The 23,373-nt window shown below is 43.1% G+C and overlaps 1 protein-coding gene across 6 annotated transcripts in view; it reads right to left on the bottom strand.

The window, feature by feature from the left end:
- MYPN (myopalladin) overlaps positions 1–23,373 on the bottom strand; it is a 164,393-nt gene that overhangs the window by 109,496 nt on the left and 31,524 nt on the right. For 3 of the 6 annotated variants that reach the window (XM_014574681.4, XM_014574680.4, XM_075934919.2), the window contains exon 2: positions 13,508–14,526. In XM_014574681.4, the coding sequence (XP_014430167.3) occupies positions 13,508–14,451 (944 nt within the window). In that variant the 5' untranslated portion in view covers positions 14,452–14,526. The remainder of the gene's footprint in view (positions 1–13,507; positions 14,527–23,373) is intronic. The other 3 variants (XM_006125268.5, XM_006125269.5, XM_006125270.5) reach the window with 1 other exon arrangement.

Below are 23,373 nucleotides of genomic sequence, written 5' to 3'. Positions count from 1 at the left end.
GGGGGCCTCGGCATCCCTGGGGATGTGGGAAGGGTGGGGAGAAAGAAGCGGGAGGGGGACAAGTGGAAGGAGGAGCGGTAGCTGGGGAGGCAGCAGGGGCTGGAGCAGCAGGAGGCAGCAAGCTCTGCCCCAGGGTCGATGACCACCTGGTGGGCACCGACCATCCCACCCCCCAGGATGTGGTCCATAGCATCAAAGTAGGGGCAGGGGTCTGGGTCTGCCCCTGGTTGGGAGCTGTCTCTTCTGGCCCTGGCATACGCCTGCCACAGCTCCTTTATTTTCATGCGAACCTGCTCCAGGGTTCTCATGTGGCCTTTGGTGGCCAGGCTGGCAGCCATCCACCTGTAGACGGTTGCATTCCTCCATCTAGTGTGGAGATCATAGATGTTGGAGGCATCCCTCCAAACCTGAATTAGGTCCCTGATCTCTACACCGGCAGGCTCCTGGGAGCTGGCAGACTGGTCCTGGGGAGCAGGGCCAGCTTTAGGAAGTGCGGGGCCCAATTTGAACAGTTTTGGTGGGTTCCCTCCCACCCAGGATTTTTTGTTGAGAGAAAAACAAAAAAAGCAGCACCCACACAACAAACCACAACCACACACAAATACCAAATCAGAAGTAGATCTGATCAAAATGTATATCAATATAGTTGAACATTTTCAAAAAAAAAATGCCATCCTTTATTATGCAAAATTTTACACAAAATTAAATCATTTGCCTTAAGTGCAGGTCAAATATTTTCAATTGCAAACTATTCAATCTTTTCCATAAAGTTTAAAAAGATTTTTAAAAAGTTACCAGAGAGCATTGCAGTTTTCTGTTACATTGATTTACTTTTTAAATAGCAAAAATGGAGTCTTTGTTAAGAAAGTGTCAGTTCTGTGGTCAAATTCCAGTCCTTAGTGATTTCAGCACCACTGATTTCACTAGGTAATATGGTACCTCACCACCATTGCCTCCTTTGCACGGCCCTTCAACACATATTTCCTACATGTTGAGTCCAAGGTCAGTCTACACAAGATTTGATCAATTATTTTTGCTCAAGTGATCGCTGAGACAAGACAAGGACTCTCAATTGATTCTAGTCAGCTCTGCCTTTAAACACTGGATGTAAAGTGTCAGATATAATTGAGGGCTCCCAAATAGACTCTACATCACCAGAAATAAAACCTGTTTCCATCTTCTGTGACTTTCAGTTAGATGTGACTCACTATCCTCTGCTTAGTGTTCAAGTTATGGTAGACCCTAAGCCAGGTCATATTAAGTTCAAGTCTTTTACCTTTTAATCATACAATATGGATAACATTTCATTCTCCCAGCTCCAAGTCTTAAGTGAATTTCGACCCAAAAAAGCTAAAATTGAGCACCTTGACACAGCAAGTGTGTCTACTGATCTCTGTGGCAAAGTAGGTATGTCTATATAAATAAGGTCTGCTCGTGAAGCCTTTTCCTACAGTTGATTAACAGATGGCAGTAGATAGCTCATTCAGATAATGGCTGATAATAGTTAATCACCCTGACCAGTCATTAACCATAGTCATGGACTCACCCTACTCTCCATTGTCTCTATGGGTATGTCTACACTACCCTCCTAGTTCGAACTAGGAGGGTAATGTAGGCATACCGCACTTGAAAATGAAGCCCGGGATTTGAATTTCCCGGGCTTCATTTGCATAAGCGGGAGCCGCCATTTTTAAAACCCCGCTGGTTCGAACCCTGTGCAGCGCGGCTACACGGGGCACGAACTAGGTAGTTCGAACTAGGCTTCCTAGTTCGAACTACTGTTACTCCTCATTTCACGAGGAGTAAGGGTAGTTCGAACTAGGAAGCCTAGTTCGAACTACCTAGTTCGTGCCCCGTGTAGCTGCGCTGCATGGGGTTCGAACCAGCGGGGTTTTAAAAATGGCGGCTCCCTGCTTATGCAAATGAAGCCCGGGAAATTCAAATCCCGGGCTTCATTTGCAAGTGGGGTATGCCTACATTACCCCGCTAGTTTGAACTAGCAGGGTAGTGTAGACATACCCTATTATTCTGATGACCTGCAACAAAAAAGGAGGGTAGAAAGGGAAACTGAAGGGAGAGACCTCTCTAAATTCACCAATCAAAGAGCAGTATTGCCAACCCAAAAATCACAAGGAACGCCTACACAAAGTTATGAGAATGGTCTACAAATCATAAGATATTTTAAAAATAAAACATGTTGGATTTTTAGTGGCCTTTTGTTTCTTGAGTATTTAGGGTTCATGTTTTAAAGCTTTCCTCCTTAGCTGTAAGGCCCAGAAGTATAGAGAACTTTTTTTAAACGAAAGCTGAGATTCCTACATAATCAATTGACTCCAGGCCTTTAGAAAAACACGATGACTACATCTAGACTGGCATGATTTTCCACAAATGCTTTTAACGGAAAAGATTTTCCATTAAAAGCATTTGTGGAAAAGAGCGTCTAGATTGGCACAGATGCTTTTGCGGAAAAGCACTTTTTGTGGAAAAGCATCCGTGCCAACCTAGACACGGTTTTGCGCCAGAAAGCCCCGATCGCCATTTTTGCCATCGGGGCTTTTTTACACAAAACGGTTCTCAGCTGACTGCATTGGCCCTCTTGCGCAAAAGCATTTGTGGAAGAGGGCTTTTTCCCCGAACAGGAGAGTCATTGTATTTGCGGAAGAACACTGACAATCTTACATTAGATCGTCAGTGTTCTTGCTCAAATTCAAAGTGGCCAGTGTAGACAGCTGGCAAGTTTTTCCGCAAAAGCAACTGCTTTTGCGGAAAATCTTGCCAGTCTAGACATAGCCCAAATGTTTTGAGACTCATGGTAAAACAATGGAGGAACTCTTGTGAGCCCATGCTTTGCCCACTGTATAAATAAAAAAAACCCAATATCTTCTCCACTAAACATCCTAATGAGATATTGCAAATGGTAAACTGAATTCAACGGCTCCTGATATGAACAGGTATCAACCTAGTTTTTCATATTTGAGATGGGTTACCAAGAATCATACATGATAATATGAAATCTTTCCACTCTCAAGTCAGCATTTCACAAAGCACCTATAATTTTGATCCATGCATTTATTGGATAGTGAAAGAGAAAGGAGGGGAATTAGTGTAGATAAATGTTCAAACTAAAAAAAAAAAAAAAAAAAAAGCCTGAAGGAATTAGGACTGGGCTACTACATCTCATGTTCAGAACTGAGTAAGACACTTATGACCAGTTTTTCAAAGGTGTGTAAAGATCAGATAGATACCTTTGAAGATCCAAGTTGGCAAATGTCTCTTTAGGAGCTTAATTACCTTTAAAAATCTGAGCTTAGATTTCCAAGTCCAATTATCAAAAATGACTTTAGTCACTCAAGTGCTTTTAAAAATTTTAACTGGGGACCTAAAGAGACAAAAGGCAGGAGATATGGTATTCCTTTTAAAAATGTGTGACATCTATTTTTAGCTACATTTTATATTATTTTTCTCCCAGGGGCAACTGACCCCTCCGGCCCCCTCACTACGCCACTGCCCCCCCCCCGCAGAGCTATCATCTTATGCACGTGCAAGATCTGTGAGAGCTGTCCCATGAATCTGCAGTTAGTGTCTGTGGCACCTGCTTCTGGGTGGTGTCTCAATGCTGCCACGTTCACCTCCAAAGAGGGTGCTTCCCAAAGCAGGCCCTTGCTGCTGACCCCAAAGGCATCCACAGGTCCAGACTCCTTTAAATGGGCCCACTTCCCAGGGCTCATTGATCTTGGATCTGGCTTCCATCCCCTCTCCAACCCCCATCAGAACTACCTTGCTCTCCTGGCTTAGGAAAAGAATAAACAGGAGGATTGGAAATTAACCCGCCCAGTCTCACGTGCCCTAGGCAGGGAATGAGCCATCTACATTAGGTGCCAGCTGGAGTATCATGTACAGGTCTGGGCGCCACATTTCAGGAAAAGTGGAGAAACTGGAGAAAGTCCAGAGAAGATCAACACAAATGAGAAAAGGTCTAGAGAACATGAGATATGAAGCAAGGCTGAAGGAATTGGCCTTCTTTACCTTGGAAAAGAGAAGACCGAAAAGGGACATGAGAGCAGCTTTCAAGTATCTAAGGATATGTCTACACTACAGCACTAATTTGAACTTAGTTCGAATTAGTTAATTTGAACTAAGCTAATTCGAACTAGCGCAGCCGTCTACCCCCTACAGCCCTGGCTCATGAAGCCCTACACGGGGCACCTCAACCCCTCCCGCCAGGCCTTCAATGCGAGGCTGACCAGGGCCCGCATCATGATAGAGGGGGCCTTCGGGCAACTGAAAGCCCGGTTTCGATGCCTCCTCACCCGTCTCGACCTCGCAGAGCACAACATCCCTCCCGTGGTGGCAGCATGTTCTGTGCTACACAATCTGTGTGAGCGAAAGGGGGAGGCTTTCCTGCCAGCCTGGATGGCTGAGGCTGACCGCATGGCTGGCCAGTACGCTCAGCCCCGCACCACCGCCATCCGGGAAGCCCAGCGGGGGGCCGTCCGGATCCGGGAAGCCCTGCGGGAGAGCTTCCAGGTGGAGGAGGAGGACTGAACTCTCCCTGCATGCCCCACTGGGGCCTTCTTCCACCCTCCCCCCCTTCCCTTTTCCCCTCCCTAACCCCCCCTCCTAAGTAATGTAAAATAAAGACACCTGTTTTGGCAAACAAAATCTCTTTTTATTGCACATAACTGGGGTGGGGGGAGGGAGGAGTAAGGGTGGGAGAGAGGAGGGGGAAACCTGGGAGGGGGAAGCTGGAAGGGGGTGGAAGGGGAGGAAGGGAAGGGAAAGCTCAGGCTTGGCGGTCCGGCTGGCTCTCCCATCTCGCAACACTGCAGGTGCGGGGACCTCGGGGGGGAGCGGGTGTGGAGGGTGGGGCAGAAGGGACGGGGGGGCGGAGGAAGCGGGAAGGGGGGCAGGGGCAGAGGGGGCAGGGGGAGCAGGGGCAGCAGGGGTGGGAGGAGGAGCGAGAGCTAGGGCAGCTGCAGGAGCTGGAGCAGGAGGAGGCAGGAACCTGTCGACCAGGGTCTGGAGGTGGCCTCTGAGGGCACGGCTCTGCTCCTCCAGCACCTTCAAACTCTGCTGGCGCAGCCAACGGTCCTCCCGGACCCAGTGCTCCTGATTGCGGAGCAGCCGCTCCAGGAACCAGAGGTGCCGCCGCTGGTAGTCCTCCTGGTTCTTGGCTCTCCTGCTGGCCCAGGCGCGGGTGGCTGTTGCAGGTAGGGTGGTGCGCCCTGCAGTCCCAGGTGCTGCGGCTGTGGTGAAACAAGAGCAGTGGTCAATTCTCCCTGGGCCCAGGTGGGTGAAACCCAGCCCCCCTCTGCAAGGCCAGGGCCCCTGCATGACACCCAGCTGCTGCTCCGTGGTGGGCAAGGCCCGGGCGCATGGTCCCTGGGCTCCCTCTCCCTCCCACCCCCCAGTACACATAAGGGGAGCATGATGGTACTCACAGGTGGAGGCCTCCCCAGCCTCGGACGACACAGGAGACGTGCTCAGTGGGGTGCCTCGGGGTCCTGGGTAGGCTCCTGGCAGGCTCCTGGCTCTCGGCGTCCTCCTCCTCCGTGTCCGGGAGTGGTCCCTCTGCCCTGGGGTCAATCATCACCCGGGGGGCATGGACGGCGTGAGCCCTGAGGACGCGGTCCAGAGCCTCAAAGTGGGGGCATGCCTCCAGGTTGGCCCCTGGCTGGCAGGCCCGGGAGTGGGACTGCCGCAGGTCCTTAATTTTGCAGCGGACCTGCTCCCGGCTGCGCTGGTGGCCTCTGGCGGCCAGGCTGGCAGCCATGCGGCCGTAAACGGCCGCGTTCCTGTGGCTAGTGCGGAGATCGTGGACATTGGAAGCTTCCCCCCAAACCTGGATGAGGTCCACGATCTCCGCACTTGACCAAGCGGGCACCCGCCTCTTGCGTCCCCGGGCAGGCTCCTGGGAGCCGCCAGGCTGGTCCTGGGGAGCAGTGGAGGGCTGGGTGGCATCGGGTGGCTGGCTCATTTTGTGGCAGGTGCAGGCTCTGCTGGCTGGGTGCTGGCAGGCTTGCAACTGGCACAAAGTGAGTAGCCAGCCCGTGGCCCTTTAAGGGCTCCGGGGCCGGGAGGGGGGCAGTAGAGTTTGCCTAGTGTTGGCCAGAGTGGCCACCAGGGAAAGCTGGGGAGGGCTAGCCTCCCACTAGTTCAAATTAAATGGATACAGCCCTTAATTCAAACTAGCTAATTCGAACTAGGCGTTAGTCCTCGTAAAATGAGGTTTACCTAGTTCGAATTAAGCGCTCCGCTAGTTCGAAATTAGTTCGAACTAGTGGTTTGCCTGTGTAGCGCCTATCAAAGTTAATTCGAACTAATGGCTGTTAGTTTGAATTAACTTTGTAGTGTAGACATACCCTAAAAGAGTATCATAAGGAGGAGGAAGAAAAATTGTTCTGCTTGGCCTCTGAGGTTAGGATGAGAAGCAATGGGCTTAAATTGAAGATATTTAAGACCAGGTTAGACAGACACCTGTCAGGGATGAGCTAGGGCAACTCAACTTTGGAAGCCCCAGAGGCCACACTGATACTTACAGAACATGCTGAGGGCCTCAACTTAAGTGTGGTTGCATATGCAAGCAAATATATACAAATAGCTTCTCTTACACTGACAGGCATGAATACAAAGATTAAGGCAAGACTGCACAACACACACGCCCCATTTAAGTCAGTTCTGCTGATATTAATAAAATGCAACATTTACCAGATTTCTACTCATGTGACAGCACTTTTCATGAGCAATGGCAGTCCAAGAATTTAACTACTAAAACACATATCAACAGAAGATCGTTACACTGACTACTTTTTTGTTTTGGCTCCCACTCGCTGGCCACGTGCTGATCCCCACATAAACCCTAACTGCACTATGGGGCGCAAACAGACTGGCCGTGGGCAGAATACCACGTTATTAATAAATATTTTATAAACCTTTACCTTTTCTCTCTGCTGCCATGTCTCCTCTCCTTGCTCCATTATCGCCCCTGGTGCCTGCTGCCCCCCAACTCCTCACCCTCCTCTGCTGTCCTGACTCCTGCTCTTTTCACTGTCCTCAGCCCTCCTGCGACCTGCCCCCTTCCACCAGCCCTTCTCTCCCTCCTGTGCCCACTCCTCCAGTAGCCCCACTCTGATCATGTGAGCTACTCCTCTTCTAACACCTCCCTCTACACACCTGCCCTGACTCTCTCCTCTGGTGCTGGTCCCTCCCCTGCAGGTGTCTGCCCTTCTGCTTCACGCCCAGAATTCCCTGGCACCTGCACCTTCCCTTAGCCCTGTACCCTCCTCGTGCCTCCCCTTTCCCTCACTGCCCCTGCCTTCTTTGCCCTCTTTTTCCCTGTTGCCCATCCCCTCACCACTATCTACCCCCGTTCCCCTCATGCCCCTGTGCCCTCACACATGCCTTGCTCCATCCTCACCTTTCTCATGCCTACCCCTTCTTTCAAGCCTTCTCCCAGCCCTTTTCCCTCCAGCCCCCAATGCCCTTCCCCTCTCTTCTCCTCTCCCCGCATTACCCTGTCCCCTCTCCCACTGACACCTCCCCTCCTGCCCTTTTCCTCATTGTCTGTACTTGGCCCCCTGGCATTTATTTCTCCTCCAGCCTGTCTCTTGGTACCTTCCCCTTTCTTCTCCCTTCCACTCCGCACAAGCCTCTTTCTCTCTCCCGCCTCCCTGCCGTACAAGCCCCTTCCTCACTGTAAAAGCCCCTTCCTCTCCCCTCCCCCTCCGTCCAAGCCCCTTCCTCTCCTACCCCGTACAAGCCCCTGCCCCTCCCACCGCCACCGCTCCCGCTCCCACTTCCCTACCCTCTGCAGGGCCGGACTGAGAACCGCGTGCGCCGCTGCAGTGGTGGCAGCATGGCACTTTTCAGTTTTAAAATCCAAGGCATGACATTACATCATGTCCAGGCATCTCCCCACCCACCTGCAAACGGCGCGCAGGGCAGCAGCCGCCGGCAGCGTGCGCAGCGCAGGTAAGGGGGAGCCGAGCCGAGGGAGCCGACTTTTGGGTGCAGGGCCCCCTTAGGCACAGGGCCTGATTCAGCCGAATCAGCCAAATCGGCTTAAGGCTGGCCCTGCTGGGGAGCGGTGCAAGGCTGGCTGGCACTGGCTGCCTGGCTCATGCTGGGGCCACTGGGTCAGGTGCAGCAACTGCTGGCTCTGGGCTGGCAGGCTTGGAGCTGGCACAGGTACTGTGGCCAGAGTCTATCCCTTTAATGTCTCTAGGGAGGGGGGAGAGAGGGAGAGGAGTTTTCTTGGTTGTGCTCCGAGTGGCCACCAGGGCACCCTGGGAAGGGCTGGAGGCCCCCTATTTCAAAATAAGCGTCTACACAGTGCTTATTTCGAAATAGCAATTTTGAAATTGGCGCAATTCCCATGGAATGAGGTTTATCAATTTTGAAATAAGCCCTCTGCTATTTTGATTTAATTTTGAAATAGCAGTTTGGCTGTGTAGACACCGGTAAAGTTATTTTGAAATAACAGCTGTTATTTCGAAATAACTTTGCTGTGTAGACAATACCCTAATAGATCAAATCAATATGATGGAACTTAGCACTTCTAAATCTGGAGTTTCAAAATTTTATTCATTTTAAATGCATTCAAATGTAGTATTTGTATTCAGACATTATAAGTTCAAGGCAATAGCTTGTATCCAAACCTCAGATTTGACATTTTAGTTTGAACCATCTCTAATACAAGCTTTCTGAAATAGTCCTTGTAGGAATGTATTTAAGACATAGGTTGTACCATGGAAACAAATTACCTGTCTGTCACTCTGGTACTCCTTTTGAAACCATGCTGCCACGTCCAATCAATGCCCTCATGCTCCCTTACAGTGGTCAGTGAGAGGACCAATGTAAATTACTGCTGACCCACTCGCATATTAATTTGTACCAGAATGTCCTACAGACCTAGAAGTGTGCATATGGAGGAGGGGTGAATTATGATTTGGAGATCAGCCATTGTCTTTCTCCAGCCAAAGCAAGTGAGCATTCAGAGAGGAACTTCTACAAGGTTAAGGGAAACCATAAGTATTTTATGAACCCATCAAGCTCTGCTTTGGGAACTGCTGATAAATTTCTGCTTTCCAGAGGATGTTGAATTTTTTGTCTCTCTCTTTCTTGGCTATTAGGATATAGCTGTCTCCTCCTCTTTATAATTCACCACCATTACTCTAATCAATCACACACCTTCTCAAGGGCTGTGTCTACACTGGCAAGGGTTTTCTGGAAAATCATCTGATTTTCCGGGAAAACTTGCCAACTGTCTACACTGGCCGCTTGAATTTCCGGAAAAGCACTGATGATCTAATGTAAAATCATCAGTACTTTTCCGGAAAAACTATGCTGAATCCAAAAGGGCCAGTGTAGACAGCATGGTAGTGTATTCCGCAAAAGAGCCCCGATCGCGAAAATGGCAATCGGGGCTTTTTTGCGGAAAAGCGCGTCTAGATTGGCCACGGACGCTTTTCTGCAAAAAGTGCTTTTGCGAAAAAGCATCCTGCCAATCTAGATGTGCTTTTCCGAAAATGCTTTTAATGGAAAACTTTTCCGTTAAAAGCATTTTCGGAAATTCATGCCAGTGTAGACGTAGCCAAGAAGTCTTAGAGGAGTAGCCATGTTAGTTACCAGAATATCCCGAAATAGCTATCCCGTGTCTTCACAGCAAGCCCATTATTTTGGGCTCACTATTATGATGTCCCTGTAGACCTCATTCTATGAGGAATAAGGGACGTTTTGGAATAGCGCTTTATTTAGAAATTTGGCACTGTGTAGACAGAACCAAATGACAAAATAAGCTATTTCAAAATAGCATCGAAATAAGATGATACAATTTGTGTAGCTTAAATTGTGTATTTTATTTCAAGTTATGCAATGTATGTGCAATGTAGACACACCCTAAGGTGCTGCAGGACCATTCTTTGTTAAGTCTTCTCAATAAGTGCTGGCCTCAAAGCAGACTGGTTTCCAATACTTCTAATTAAAGGTCTTAAACACATCTCAGAGTCTACAGACAACAAGATGCCTTCTTTACTGTCTTTGACTGCTCTACTCACTATGCCAAAGATGCTCAGCATTTTTAGTGACTGTAGTATGCTCAAGTCCCCTTAGATCACTGGAACTTGGTCCAAAATTTTCTGATTTTTACTTTTCCTGGCACTAATGATTATAAGTGCGTCAGGATCATTGTATATGGAAATGTATAATCCTGAGAAATGCAATCAAGCAGCATGAAATACCACATAATGCTGTCACTAGCTCTTACAAATTATAGTCTCAACTAGGTATGAACCTGGAAGATAAACCTTGGTTTTTTGGATGCGTTTTCATTTTACCTTAGGTACAATGTTTATTACTGCCCATTTGCAGAGATGGTGAGATGTGGGATTCAAGAGCAAAAGCTGCATTATGCCTTAACAAAAATTAACACAAAACCAGATGAAAATTCTGCAAGCATGTTCCCAATCTGCTCTTTAGCATGCAGCAAACACACACACATACACACAATATAAATTTAGCCTCTGTTAGTTTAGTAACAGAATTTACTACTGAGCCTACACTTCCTCCTGAGTTTGGCTGCTCCTAGATTGTTTTATTCTTTTTGGGATTTCACTATTCCTGTCCTTAATTCTACTTGCTTTGTAGAGATGTTCAAATCCTTTTCTGTTTCTGGGTTAGATCTCATAGGACCCACTTGGTCTGGCTACCTGTGTGAGTCAGTGTGGGTCTTGTGGTATTTTTAAAATGCATACAGGAAAGATCCTTCAAGGCATAGTACCTGGAAAAGTCAGCCTTGAAGTCTCCAGAATCTGAGAAGTTATGACATGTCCACACTAGGAAATTATTTGAAATAAGTTATTTCAAAACAATAACTCACAAAATAACTATTTCAAAATAGTGTGTCCACACTACAGGAAAGCCTCAAAATTATTCCAAGACAGGCTCCCTCAGTGTGCCTGCACTTCCTTGACTTAGAGCCCCCAAAAGTTCTGAGGAGTAATTACTTTGAATGACTCTGGGGAGTAGTTATTTCAAAATAGCAGCATTGGAGTGTCCACACTACCGCTATTTTGAAACAGCTATTTTAAAATAAGCATTACGCCTCCTGGAAAGCAGGAGTTATTTTGAAATAACCAGCATGTTATTTCAAAATAATGGGCTTGGTAGTGTGGACGCTTCGTTTATTATTTTGAAATAGGGAGAATTATTTCAAAATAATTAGTGTAGACCAGGGCTTAGAGATTTCGTGAAAGTAGAGAATTTGTAACTAGGAGTCTGCAGTTTTCATCCTCTAGTCTCTTCAAGAAAAAGCAACTGCATTATACTGCTATTGTCTTTCATCCCTTTTCTCTTCTACCAGTTAAAGTGCTGAATTTAATTTGGCATTTGTGATGGAGGTTGAACAAGAGGGCTGCGTCTAGATTGGCAAGTGTTTCCGCAAAAGCAGGTGCTTTTGCAGAAAAACTTGCCAGCTGTCTACACTGGCCGCTTGAATTTGCGCAAGAACACTGACGATCTAATGTAAGATTGTCAGTGTTCTTGCACAAATACTATGCTGCTCCTGCTTGGGAAAAAGCCCTCTTGCACAAAAGCATTTGCGCAAGAGGGCTACTGTAGACAGCTAAAAACTGTTTTGTGCAAAAAAGCCCCGATGGTGAAAATGGCGATCGGGGCTTTCTTGTGCAAAACCGCGTCTAGATTGGCACGGACGCTTTTCCGCAAAAAGTGCTTTTGCGGAAAAGCGTCCATGCCAATCTAGACGCTCTTTTCCGCAAATGCTTTTAACGGAAAAACTTTTCCGTTAAAAGCATTTGCGGAAAATCATGCCAGTCTAGATGTAGCCGAGGAGTACAGAGAAAGACCTAAGAAGTAACTTAGTAAGAGCAGTGAATTTGGTCAGGAAACATACCAGAAGGCACATAGCTACCCATGAAGATGCTTCTCTTTGATTTCAGCTTAGAAATAATATACACCTACCTCCTAAACAGCTAATCAGATCCTTAGAGAAAGGGCACATTCTTGCCACTGGAGAAACTTAGCAAGAGCTTCTCTGTAGCACTGTGGATTGTGGTCTGCCCAGATGTTCAGAAGCTAGGCTCAACAGGGATAAAAATGGTCTGTCGGTGTCAGATAAGAATGGAGCCCCACACATTGCGGGACTTTTTGTCTTGGAAGAGTTTCTCAGTTTCTCACAGCTGAGACCTGGCCAAAGCCAAAGGATTTGTTTATAGATGCTCACTCCTTTGTCATTATTACTGGAATGTGCTGCTGTGACTGTTTTTCTCTGAGAAGTAGCAATTATTGAGGGGGAAATCTGAATGGAAGACAAAAGATTTTTTTTACCACAAAAATCTTGGGATGCCTTTCACTTGATGCTGATGCTTGTTATTCTTGTGAGAGAAATGATACACCTTGTTTGGAACAAGACTCTGAAGATTCAAGAAAGACCCTTCCTTATGTTTTAAAAATGACATCTAAACTATCAAGAAAATTGCAGATGCCTGAACAATTGAGTTATACTAGAAGGCACATAGCTTCTAATATAACTATTTAATATTTTCAATATTAAATTGAAAATAAAAGTAGATAGCATAACTTTCTCTAAAGGGTAGGTTGAATTCTTTCCGCTATTGTGATGCATCCTTACTGCAGTCTCTGGGGTTGCACACAAGTGACTGAGAATTTAGTCTGAGAATTTGAAAGTAAAAGTGAGAATTTTAATGAACTATTTCCCAATCTGTGCCCTGCCATGTAATGTTTAGCAGTCACTATATAAAATGTTTATATATATGTTTAGCACATCACCAAAGATTTTACAAACATTACTTAATTAATCTTCAAAACTTTCATGAGATATAGGCAGAAACTATACCATCTGGTTGAGCTATCCAACATGAGTACCAAATGGTGACTAGTTAAAGCATATCAAAATTGGATAAACTGAGGTTAAGTGAGGTTACATTTCCCCAGGCTGCAGAGGGAATCCTTGTCAGAGCCTGGATTAGAACTAAGGAGTTCCTGGCTCTAACTGCAATAAACAAAGAGGGTATTTTTATTTTCTTATAATTTATATTTATATATCTATTAGTGAAAATCTCTTGCTGATACAATCTTGTACATATTCAACCCAAAGGCATTCCTACTTCTGCAACAATAATCATGCACATAGATTTATTCTTTTTATGGGAACTCAATGATTAATCACAGTGAACCAGCTGAAAATAGCTCTCTCGGAAAGGAGATAACACATTTTCTAATTACAGAAGTGTAGCTCTTAACAAGTATCTCCTCTACAATTTAAGGGAAAAGCATGCCACCTAAATGTCTTAAGTTTAACCAACATCAATCTTCTGGATGATTTAAGGAAAGCAATTGTTTTTCCTAATTAATTTTAACAACCAAGATCAAATAACTTCTGCTTCAAACTTCTAAAGCATATGTATCAAGCCATCTTAGAAGTGTACCTGCTATTACAGAAATGCAAAATGGCAAATGTGAATATGTTTACCTGACTTCAGGTGCTGGAAATCCTATTACAATGCAGTCCAACTGCACTTTGGTTCCTTCTGGAACTTCTCTGCTTTTCAGTTTTTGCGTAAAGCGTGGTGGCTGTCCGATAGGCTCCTCAAAATATAAAGATGTGGGTACTGCCTGTGCTGTTAACTCTGTGCTTTCTAATTGATTTAAAGCTTCCAAGTTTGCCTCCTGATGATCATTTATTTTTTCAAGTGTACACTCTGCTTTATTATCCAAGTCTTGAGGTACTGGAATAGAAGGTCGCTCTCTCTTTTCTGACAGCTTTGGGAAACTAGGGCTACTTTCTTGAGCAGCCTTATTTTTAGATTCAAGTTTGCTCCTGTAGTTTTTGCATGTTTTAGGTCTTATTCTTTTAGAATTATGTGCTTTGAAAAGTGAAGAAAGCTCCTCAATAAAATCTGCTGCCTTGTTTAGGAATTCCTTTTTGGACTCTGCTTCAGAACCAAGCTGTTGTTTCTTTAGATCCTGAATGCTCTCTTTGGAACCTTTTGCTTCTGTGACATGATCCAGGCAAAAGTTTGAATGGAGACCTTTATCTGAAGTTGGCAAAACTGTGGACTGGGTTACTTGTTTGTTTGAAACTGTTTTTCCACAGTTTTTCACTTGATCAGAGCTATAATGTACATGTGTCTGTTGCTCATCCTGTTTTTCAAGTGGATCTTGATCAATCGCTTGTCTTGCCAGATTAACACTTTCATCTAACTCTTCTTGGCTCAAAAAGGCAGAGAGATCTGGAAGGTCATCTGGACCAGCTACTTCCTCTGAAGCCCCAGAAGTACTGCCATAATGGAAAGTATGTGGAGAGGGTTCTGATCTACTTCTTTCACTGTTCCCTTGATGTCTGGTTTCAGCTAAATAACTCTCTCTCAGAAGTTGAGATATTGAAGTGGAGGATTCTAAACTGTTGTCTTGCATGCTGTCAACAGAAAGGACAAATAGGACCACGCCTCATCAATAGTAAATTAGTTGCCAGCACAGAATTATAGGTGTCTGAAAAGTAGAACATAAAGTTTTTAATTGTGCTTCTATTCTAAAAATTAGCAAGTAAAATGGCCTCTTTTTATTTAATTGACCTGTTCTTGTATATATTTAGAGTCAGATCTGCTGCCTTTGTTAACTAAAATAAGTTGGGGTTTTTTGTTTTTTTTTTACTTATGTTAGATCAGGGCTGGGCAAGATGCAGCCTGGGGGCCAGATCCGGCCCACCTAACAATTTGATCCGGCCCGCAGACTGCATCTGTCTGCTTTTTGTTTCTATACTGCTGCCCATGCCACTGAATTTCCAGGCGGTGACTCAGGCAGCAGGATCCTATTTAAATGGCACATGGCTCCCAGTCATGGTGCTACTCTGGCAGAGGATGGAGCCATGAGCCCTTTAAAAAGCTGCAGGAACCCTGGGCAGCTGCGAGGCAAACCCAGTAGCAACAGGACCAGGAACTGGGAGCCCTTTGCTGTGTTTTTAATTCAAAGTCTCTGGCCCCAGACAACTCTGGTAGAGGCTAGTCCCCAGCCCCAACCCTTCTGCTCCAAGCCCCGCCCCTTCTGGGGGTTGAGCCAGCCCATGACCACGTACCAAATTCATTAAGTGGCCCCCCTGCGAAAATTATTGCCCACTCCTGTGTCAGATTTATGGAGCTATTCTATTCCAGATAACTGGTCAAGAGAATTATTAACTAAGTTGCATTTGCAAAGTCTTTATGGCTGACTATGTGCATATCAGAAAAAACTACTTTAAACTTGGATTCCATGGTGAAATTTGTTGGACTGGCAATTAGGAGAAAAATGAAGGAACTGCTTGATGGTACTTTTAAACTGAGCAAATTTGGATTGAAATCACTGATCGTACGTCTACACTTGCTCCCTAGTTTGAGCTAGGGATGCAAATGTAGCTGACTAAAATTTAAATATCCCACGCTTCATTAGCATAATCTTGCCCCCCGCGTTATTGTGCTCAACAACTGATTCGAACCAGAAAGTGCGCTCCGGGACGCATTAGTTTGAACCAACAGGTTTGATTTGAACTAACACATCCTGGAGCACACTTCCTGGTTCGAATCAGCTGTTGAGCGGAATAACGCGTGGGCAAGATTATATTAATAAAGTGCAGGATATTTAAATTCCCGCTTCATTAGCAATTTCGGTCGGCTACATTTGCATCCCTAGCTTGAATTAGGGAGCAAGTGTAGACATACCCTGAGACAATAAGTATATAAACCCACAAAGTCAATTTTTGGGGCAAAGCACAGTCTAATGGCAATTTTTCATTGAAAACTCATAGCAAATAATATATTAAATACACAAGAATGGCCGTGCCAAGTCAGACCAATGGTCCATCTAACCAAGTATTCTGTCTCTGATAGTAGCCAGTGCCAGATACTTCAGAGGATATATGAACAGAACAGATTAATTTCAAGTAATCCACCCCCTGTCATCCAGTGCCAGCTTCTGGCAAATGGAGGCTTAGGGACACCTAGAACATAGGGTTGTGTCTCTTAACATCTTAGCTAATTACCAATGATGAACCTATCCTGCAGGAGTTCCACAGATTTACTGTGCATCTAATAAGTATAAAACTCTCCTCTTTACATCATCTTCTCATCCATTCCTTGACACTTGAAGCTTCCCCTGTCTAGTTGGCCCCACTGATGGACTGTGCTATTATACTTCTCTTGCTGCCCCAGCTGTGATTCTGCAATAAGCAGCCCATTTTCCAAATCCTAATCCTACCTATGCTTACATTTTTGTTTAGAGATCATTAAGGGTCAGATTGTTGTATCTAACTCTATTTTCAGCTTGTGCAGAAGAGAATTCTTTTGTTCTATATTTAATAAAGTAGAAGTTGGCTGCTAGTCAAACATCACACTTTGAGACCGCATTTAGTTATCTAAAATCAGAAATATTGTGAACAATATGAGAGCTAGTCAAATGAAAAACTGCTGTTTCACCGAGAACTTGTTTTAAGATAATCAAACAACTACATTAAAAACAAGCCTTGAGAGATCTGCTATTTACATCCTTTCTTTTCATGCATCTAACAAAATAGTTTTTTTAATTCACAAAACCTTATGCCCAAATAAATCTGTTAGTCTTTAAGGTACCACAGGACTACTTTTTGTTCTTATTCTGTAGTTTCTTTCTAGAAATCTATATATTACCAGAGCAATGGCTAAAATGTTAGGCTTAAGAACATAAGATCAGCTATACTGGGTTAGACCAAAGGTCCATCTAGCCCAATATCCTCTCTGCTGACAGTGGCCAATAGCAGATACCCCAGAGGGAGGGAACACAACAGGTAATCATCATGTGATCCCTCTACTGTCATCCATTTCCAGACAAACAGAGGCTAGGAACACTATACCTACCCATCCTGGCTAATAGCCACTGATGGACCTAACCTCCATGTATCTATCTAGCTCTTTTTTGAACCCTGTTAAAGTCCTAGTCTTCACCACATCCTCTGGCAAGGATTTTCATGGGTTGACTGCACTGAGTGAAGAAAAACCTTCTTCTGTTTGTTTTAAACCTGCTGCCCATTAATTTCATTTGATGACCCGTAGTTCTTATATTGTGGGAATAAATAAATAACTTTTCCTTATTCACTTTTTCCACACCAGTCATGATTATATAGACATCTATCATAACCCCCCTTAGTCGCCTCTTTTCTAAGCTGAAAAGTCCAAGCCTTTTTAATTTCTTCTCATATGGGACAAGTTCCAAACATCTTATCATTTTTGTTGCCCTTTTCTGAACCTTTTCCAATACCAATATATCTTTTTTTAGATGAGGCAACCACATCTGTATGCGGTATTCAAGACATGGACATGCCATGGTTTTATATAGAGACAATAAGATATTCTCTATCTCCTTTTTTAATGATTCCTAACATTCTTTTTGCCTTTTTGACTGCTGATGAACACTGAGTGGATGTTTTCAGAGAACTATCCACAGTGATTCCAAGATCCCTCTCTTGAGTAGTTGTAACCAAATAGTCCCTATCATGTTGTATGTATAGTTGGGATTTTTTTTCCAATGTGCATTACTTTACATTTATCAATATTAAATCTCATTTGCCATTTTGTTGCCCAATCACTTAGTTTGGTGAGATCTTTTTGAAGCTCTTCACGGTCTGCTAACTATCTTGAGCAGTTTGATATCATCTTCAAATTTTGCCGCCTCAGTGTTTACCCCTTTCTCTAGATCATTTATAAATAAGTTGAATAGGATTGGTCCCAGGACAGACCCTTGAGGGACCCCACTAGTTACCTCTCTCCACTTGGAAAACTTACCTTTATTCCTACCATTTGTTTCCTGTGTTTTAACCAGTTATCAGTCCATGAAGGGACCTTCCCTCTTATCCCATGACAATTTACTTTAATTAAGAGCCTTTGGTGAAGGACCTTGTCAAAGACGTTCTGGATATCTAAGTATATCATATCCACTGGATCCCCCTGGTCTACATGTTTGTTGACTCCCTCAAAGAACTTTAGTAGATTAGCAAGGCATGCTTTCCCTTTACAGAAACCATGTTGACTTTCCCTCAACAAATTATGTTCATCTACGTGTCTGACAATTCTATTCCTTACTATTGTTTCAATTAATTTGCCTGGTACTGATATTAGGCTTACCAGTCGGTAATTGCCAGGATGACATCTAGAGCCCTTTTTAAATATTGGCATCATCTTAGCTATCTTCCAGTTATTAGGTACATTAGGCTTGATTAATAATGAGTCTTAGTTCTTATATTGCAATGGTAGGAACTACAGAGGAATCTGAACTGCAAAGTACACAGATTGAGATCCAGTCTTTAACAACTCCTTTCTGGTTCAAATTTCCTGGATTTTGGTTTGTCCTAGTTATGTCTTGGGGATTTACCCTACATTGTTCTCATCAGAACTTTGGAACAGCCAAAGAAGTGTTTTCTCCACATAATCTATACCACGTTTCAAGATGAACCCAAAGCATAGCAGAACAGAAATTTGGGAGTTTCGTTAATGATGTATGAGATACCCAAACAGTGCTGGTGTTTTCAATAAAGCTTATTCAATAGTTATGTAGCTCTCTATTTAGACTCTGTGACTTTATGCCCCCAAAGAAACTGTCTTTAACAGGAACAAAGTAAACTAGATTTTCTGAGATCAAAGCACCAAAACCTTAGCCAAATTTTGCAGTGGAGATTGGAAAAAACAGCATCCATTTTAATAAACCAAAATCAACACTATAAATTGTGAAGCTACTTCTAAATAGCTTGTTAGTGATATTTAGGAAGGAAAATGGGGAAATCAAACCTGTTTCCAGTGGCACAAGGACAGAGTCTAGCAACATTGACTATACATGGTTCTTCTGTCTACCGTGCTAATTTGAGTTCAAGTAACTGGAAAAACAATGAGTTCCGCAGAGCCTACATTTCTGCCAATGTTCTATTGTTAGTCAACTTGATTTTGGCAATGGCTTGACCTATAAGTCAGTACGTTGAAAGCAAGAGGATTCCTAAAAGATAGGAGCTTGTCCCATGAGACTTTCATGTGCCAATTTATTTTATATAGTATGCAGTTACTTAAATTCATTTCCTTGTTGTCATTGAAAGAATCCTGAGCCTTATTGAGATAAATGATAGTGAAATCTTAGCAAATAGGAAGAATTCTTGGACACATTGGACACAAGCCAGCTATTGTGTTTGCCTTGGGGAAACAACAAATGCCTGATGTTACAAGCAGCCTTTTCAGACAACAATTCCTCCACTTATCTAATAATAAAGTGGTAATCTGGGAAGTGTGGCATTCAAACACCTTCTCTGGCATTCAGTCTGATTTTAAAATGAATAGATTTAGCCAACACGTATCATTCTTGCCTGTCACTTCTAACTCCCATTAATATAATGTGAAAGAGACTGAGGATTAAATTTCTAGCCATGGAATAACTAGCATTTGACCTTTTTTCTTGCATATTGAAATTTGTGGGTCAAAGGCTTAGAGGTTGAGAACTGGTAGTGCTCTATTCACGTCATACCATCTGAGGATTTCTTCCTGTATAGCTACTGCTTCTGATTTAAAAAATTAAAAGTTTAAACTATGTGAATCTTCAATTAATTTAATTGAAAATAAAATAAATCATCCCTACCCAATTTATAAAATATAACATTAACCAAACACAAAAACTTAAATGCAAAACAATTACATTAGTTTTTAGTAACTGAAATGCTACATAGACAATTAAAAACAAGCACAGCAATGTTGCATGTGATCTTTCAAATATCTAAAGATTAAAATCACATTCTCACATGCTTGTGGGAAATGTCAGATAATGGTTGTCCTTGATTCTGTTTCTGGTTATTGCTTGTTGATATGTTTGTCAGACTTTGAGACTCCAGACTCATGAAAGATTTGGTTAGTTAGGGAGTTAGCTCAGTTGTGTTCTGTGTCCCTAAGACTTTTTTTTTAAATGAATGTATTATCGAAAATTACCTACAAGAAAATTGTATATCAGTTTTAGGTACAGTCCAGTGGCCCACACCAACTGCAGATAACCAAGTAACAAATCCCATTTCAAAATATAGTACTGGTATTAAAACAAAGGAAAACAAAGGAAGTGTCCCACTCCTCAGAGAAAGCAACAGCCTCTGATGAGAAAAATATCAATACTAATAAATGGGTTAAAAGGTAAGTCAGTCTATTGCATCAGATATATTTTTCTAAATAATTTACTTTTCAACATTCACATGTTTTAATATGACCCTTTGCTTTGTTTAATCTACAGTACATTTTAGAATCCCTCTGAGTTACAAACATTTGATTGGGAATCTAAGAAATGCTTAAAAGTGTTTGCTCATTGTTACATAATTTTGTAAATAAGTAAAAATAATTTACATAAATCCACATATTGTTATTCCAGAGTTTGGGTTGTATATAAGTATCTATTTTTTAGAGGATTTTTTAAAAATTGCAATTGAAATTGATATAAATTGAGGATCTATGGAGAAACACTGACTCCTTTTAGGCCTGGTATTGCTTCTACTGAAGTCAATGCAAATAGATTGAATGCAAATAGATTGAATCAGAATCATACATTCTGTGTGGACAAAAGCTAATAAAAATGGTTGAGTGTTTTTGCTGAATTGTGGAAGTCAATTACATTTTAGTAGTGAATGTAACTTCTAACACATAACCAGTGGAGACTATGTTCTGAATTATATACTTGATTTAATATGTCCAATGATTTTTAAAGCCATGAGGTTCCATGGCTGCTGAGCTGGTAAATAAAAAAACTGCAGCGGCCAGTTAGCAGGTTTCTCAGAGTGGATCTGTGGACCACTTTGGGAAACTCTGAGTATAGTCCAAATTCTGCAGTCAGTTGCATAGCAGTGTGCATCTCAAACAACTCCACTAAAATCATTGGGGCTACTCTGAATTTAAACAGGTGTAGTCGAGAACAGAATTAGATATTTTTATATGCTAAAAATAAGTTTGTAAATGGAAATCTGAGGCCCAATCCTGTAATTGGATCTGCAAATGCAGAAGACTGGCGACTCAGACATCACAGAAATTCAGGGGTCAACATTTGTAGATCTGACTGAAGGAATGGGGACCAAAGGCATTGCTGTGTCCATGTGCAGAGAACTGCAGGAAGCACAGAATTGTCAGTTCTCATGGTTTTATTATGAGTCGTAGCCAAATTAGCCCCCATCATACTGTACGTATAGTTGGGGTTAATGCACATCGGGAAAAATAACCCCAATTATACGTACAGTATGATGGGGGCTAATTTGGCTACGACAAATCAGGAAAGAGATCTTGGAGTTATCGTGGACAGTTCTCTGAAAACTTCCACACAGAGTGCAGCGGCGGTCAAAAAGGCAAATAGGATGCTAGGAATTATTAGGAAAGGGATAGAAAATAAGACCCAGAATATCTTACTGCCCCTGTATAAAACTATGGTACGCCCACACCTTGAATACTGTGTACAGATGTGGTCTCCTCACCTCAAAAAAAGATATTTTGGCCTTGGAAAGGGTTCAGAAAAGGGCAACTAAAATGATTAGGGGTTTGGAACGGGTCTCATATGAGGAGAGGTTAAAGCGACTGGGACTTTTCAGTTTAGAAAAGAGGAGACTGAGGGGGGATATGATAGAGGTCTATAAAATCATGAGTGGTGTGGAGAGGGCTGATAAAGAAAAGTTATTTATTAGTTCCCATAATAGAAGAACTAGAGGACACCAAATGAAATTAATGGGTAGCAGGTTTAAAACTAATAAAAGAAAGTTCTTCTTCACACAGCGTGTTGTCAACCTGTGGAACTCCTTGCCAAAGGAGGCTGTGAAGGCTAGGACTATAATAGAGTTTAAAGAGAAGCTGGATAAATTAATGGAGGTTAGGTCCATAAAAGGCTATTAGCCAGGGGATAAAATGGTGTCCTTGGCCTCTGTTTGTCAGAGGCTGGAGAGGGATGGCAGGAGACAAATCGCTTGATCATTGTCTTTGGTCCACCCTCTCTGGGGTACCTGGTGCTGTCCACTGTCGGCAGACAGGATACTGGGCTAGATGGACCGTTGGTCTGACCCAGTACGGCCGTTCTTATGAGTCTTGTGATATTTGGGTTGGATATTTTTTAAAGTTACCTTGGAGTCATCTTATTACATAAGATGGGATAGGGCACTCACCTGGGAAGCATGGGGTTGTGGATTCTAGTCCTGGGTTGGGTCATCTCAGGGGCTGCAGGGATAAGCTGTCACCTTTGGAGGGAAGAATAGCTCAGTGGTTTGAGCATTGGCCTGTTAAACCCAGGGTTGTGAGTTCAATCCTTGTGGGCAAAAATTTGTCAGGGATGGTACTTGGTCCTGCTGTGAAGGCAGGGGACTGGACTCGATGACCTTTCAAGGTCCCTTCCAGTTCTAGGAGATAGGCAATCTCCATTATTATAAGAATCTCAGTTTACTTTTTTAAAATTCAAATGAAAATTTATAGCCCTCATGGTTCTAGATAAAAGCTGGAAAATATGATCCCAAGATATTACAAATCCAAAGCCAAACATAAAAAAACCTCAGTATTTATTATTTGAAAAATGTCATTTTTAGGCTATGCTCAAAAGTTTGAGGTCTGATTCATGATTTTTGAACAGCTAGGGTTGGCAATACTAGTGATTGAAACCATAATTCGTAAAATGGTTTCTATATCTATACCAAACTAGCAATTTCATTCAGTGTCTGTAAAATGTAGTTATTATTTATACATTTTAAGACATGTTTGAAGTGGCACAAAGTAATTTTAATTTGGGGTTTTTAAGTATTCTATCATTGTATGGAGCTAGGACCCAAATTATAACAAATAAATTAAAGCTGGCAATATTTAAATTTGTCTACATATTTCATAGAGGAAAATCCATCCAAGCTCTACTTCTTTACATAAGAGACAGGTTTCCTTCCAAGCTCAGCCAGAAAAAAAATTAAACTTTATCCTCTCACAGATGACAATGAAATTATCATAGACACATTTCTGCAGAGGCCACTCCTGTGATCTATATTCAGGCTTGCCAATGGGAGCAAAGGGAAAGAGGTAACTGCCCTGGGGGCTGACAAGGCCGTCAATTCCCCTGTATATATTTATTTTTAAGCCCTGTCCTTAAATATTTATTTACCTGGCACCCAATCTCAGAATTACAATGGGATGGCCAAGAAAGAAGCAACATAGAACTTTCAAACCTTCATGGAGTAAAACAAAACAACTTCCCCTCTTCTCCCAAAACCCACAATTTTTCCCTTTTTCTTTATGTTGTTCTTTTTAAAAAGTGTCTTTTATCTTGCCCTATATTTGGAACTGTATTCATGGTATTGAAGTATGGCCACAA

This window comes from Pelodiscus sinensis, chromosome 8 (genome assembly GCF_052426305.1).
Source record: "Pelodiscus sinensis isolate ZL-2025 chromosome 8, ASM5242630v1, whole genome shotgun sequence".
Classification (NCBI taxonomy): Eukaryota; Metazoa; Chordata; order Testudines; family Trionychidae; genus Pelodiscus; species Pelodiscus sinensis.
Note: the sequence above shows the minus strand (reverse complement) of the source record. Positions and strands in the feature narration are given on the sequence as shown.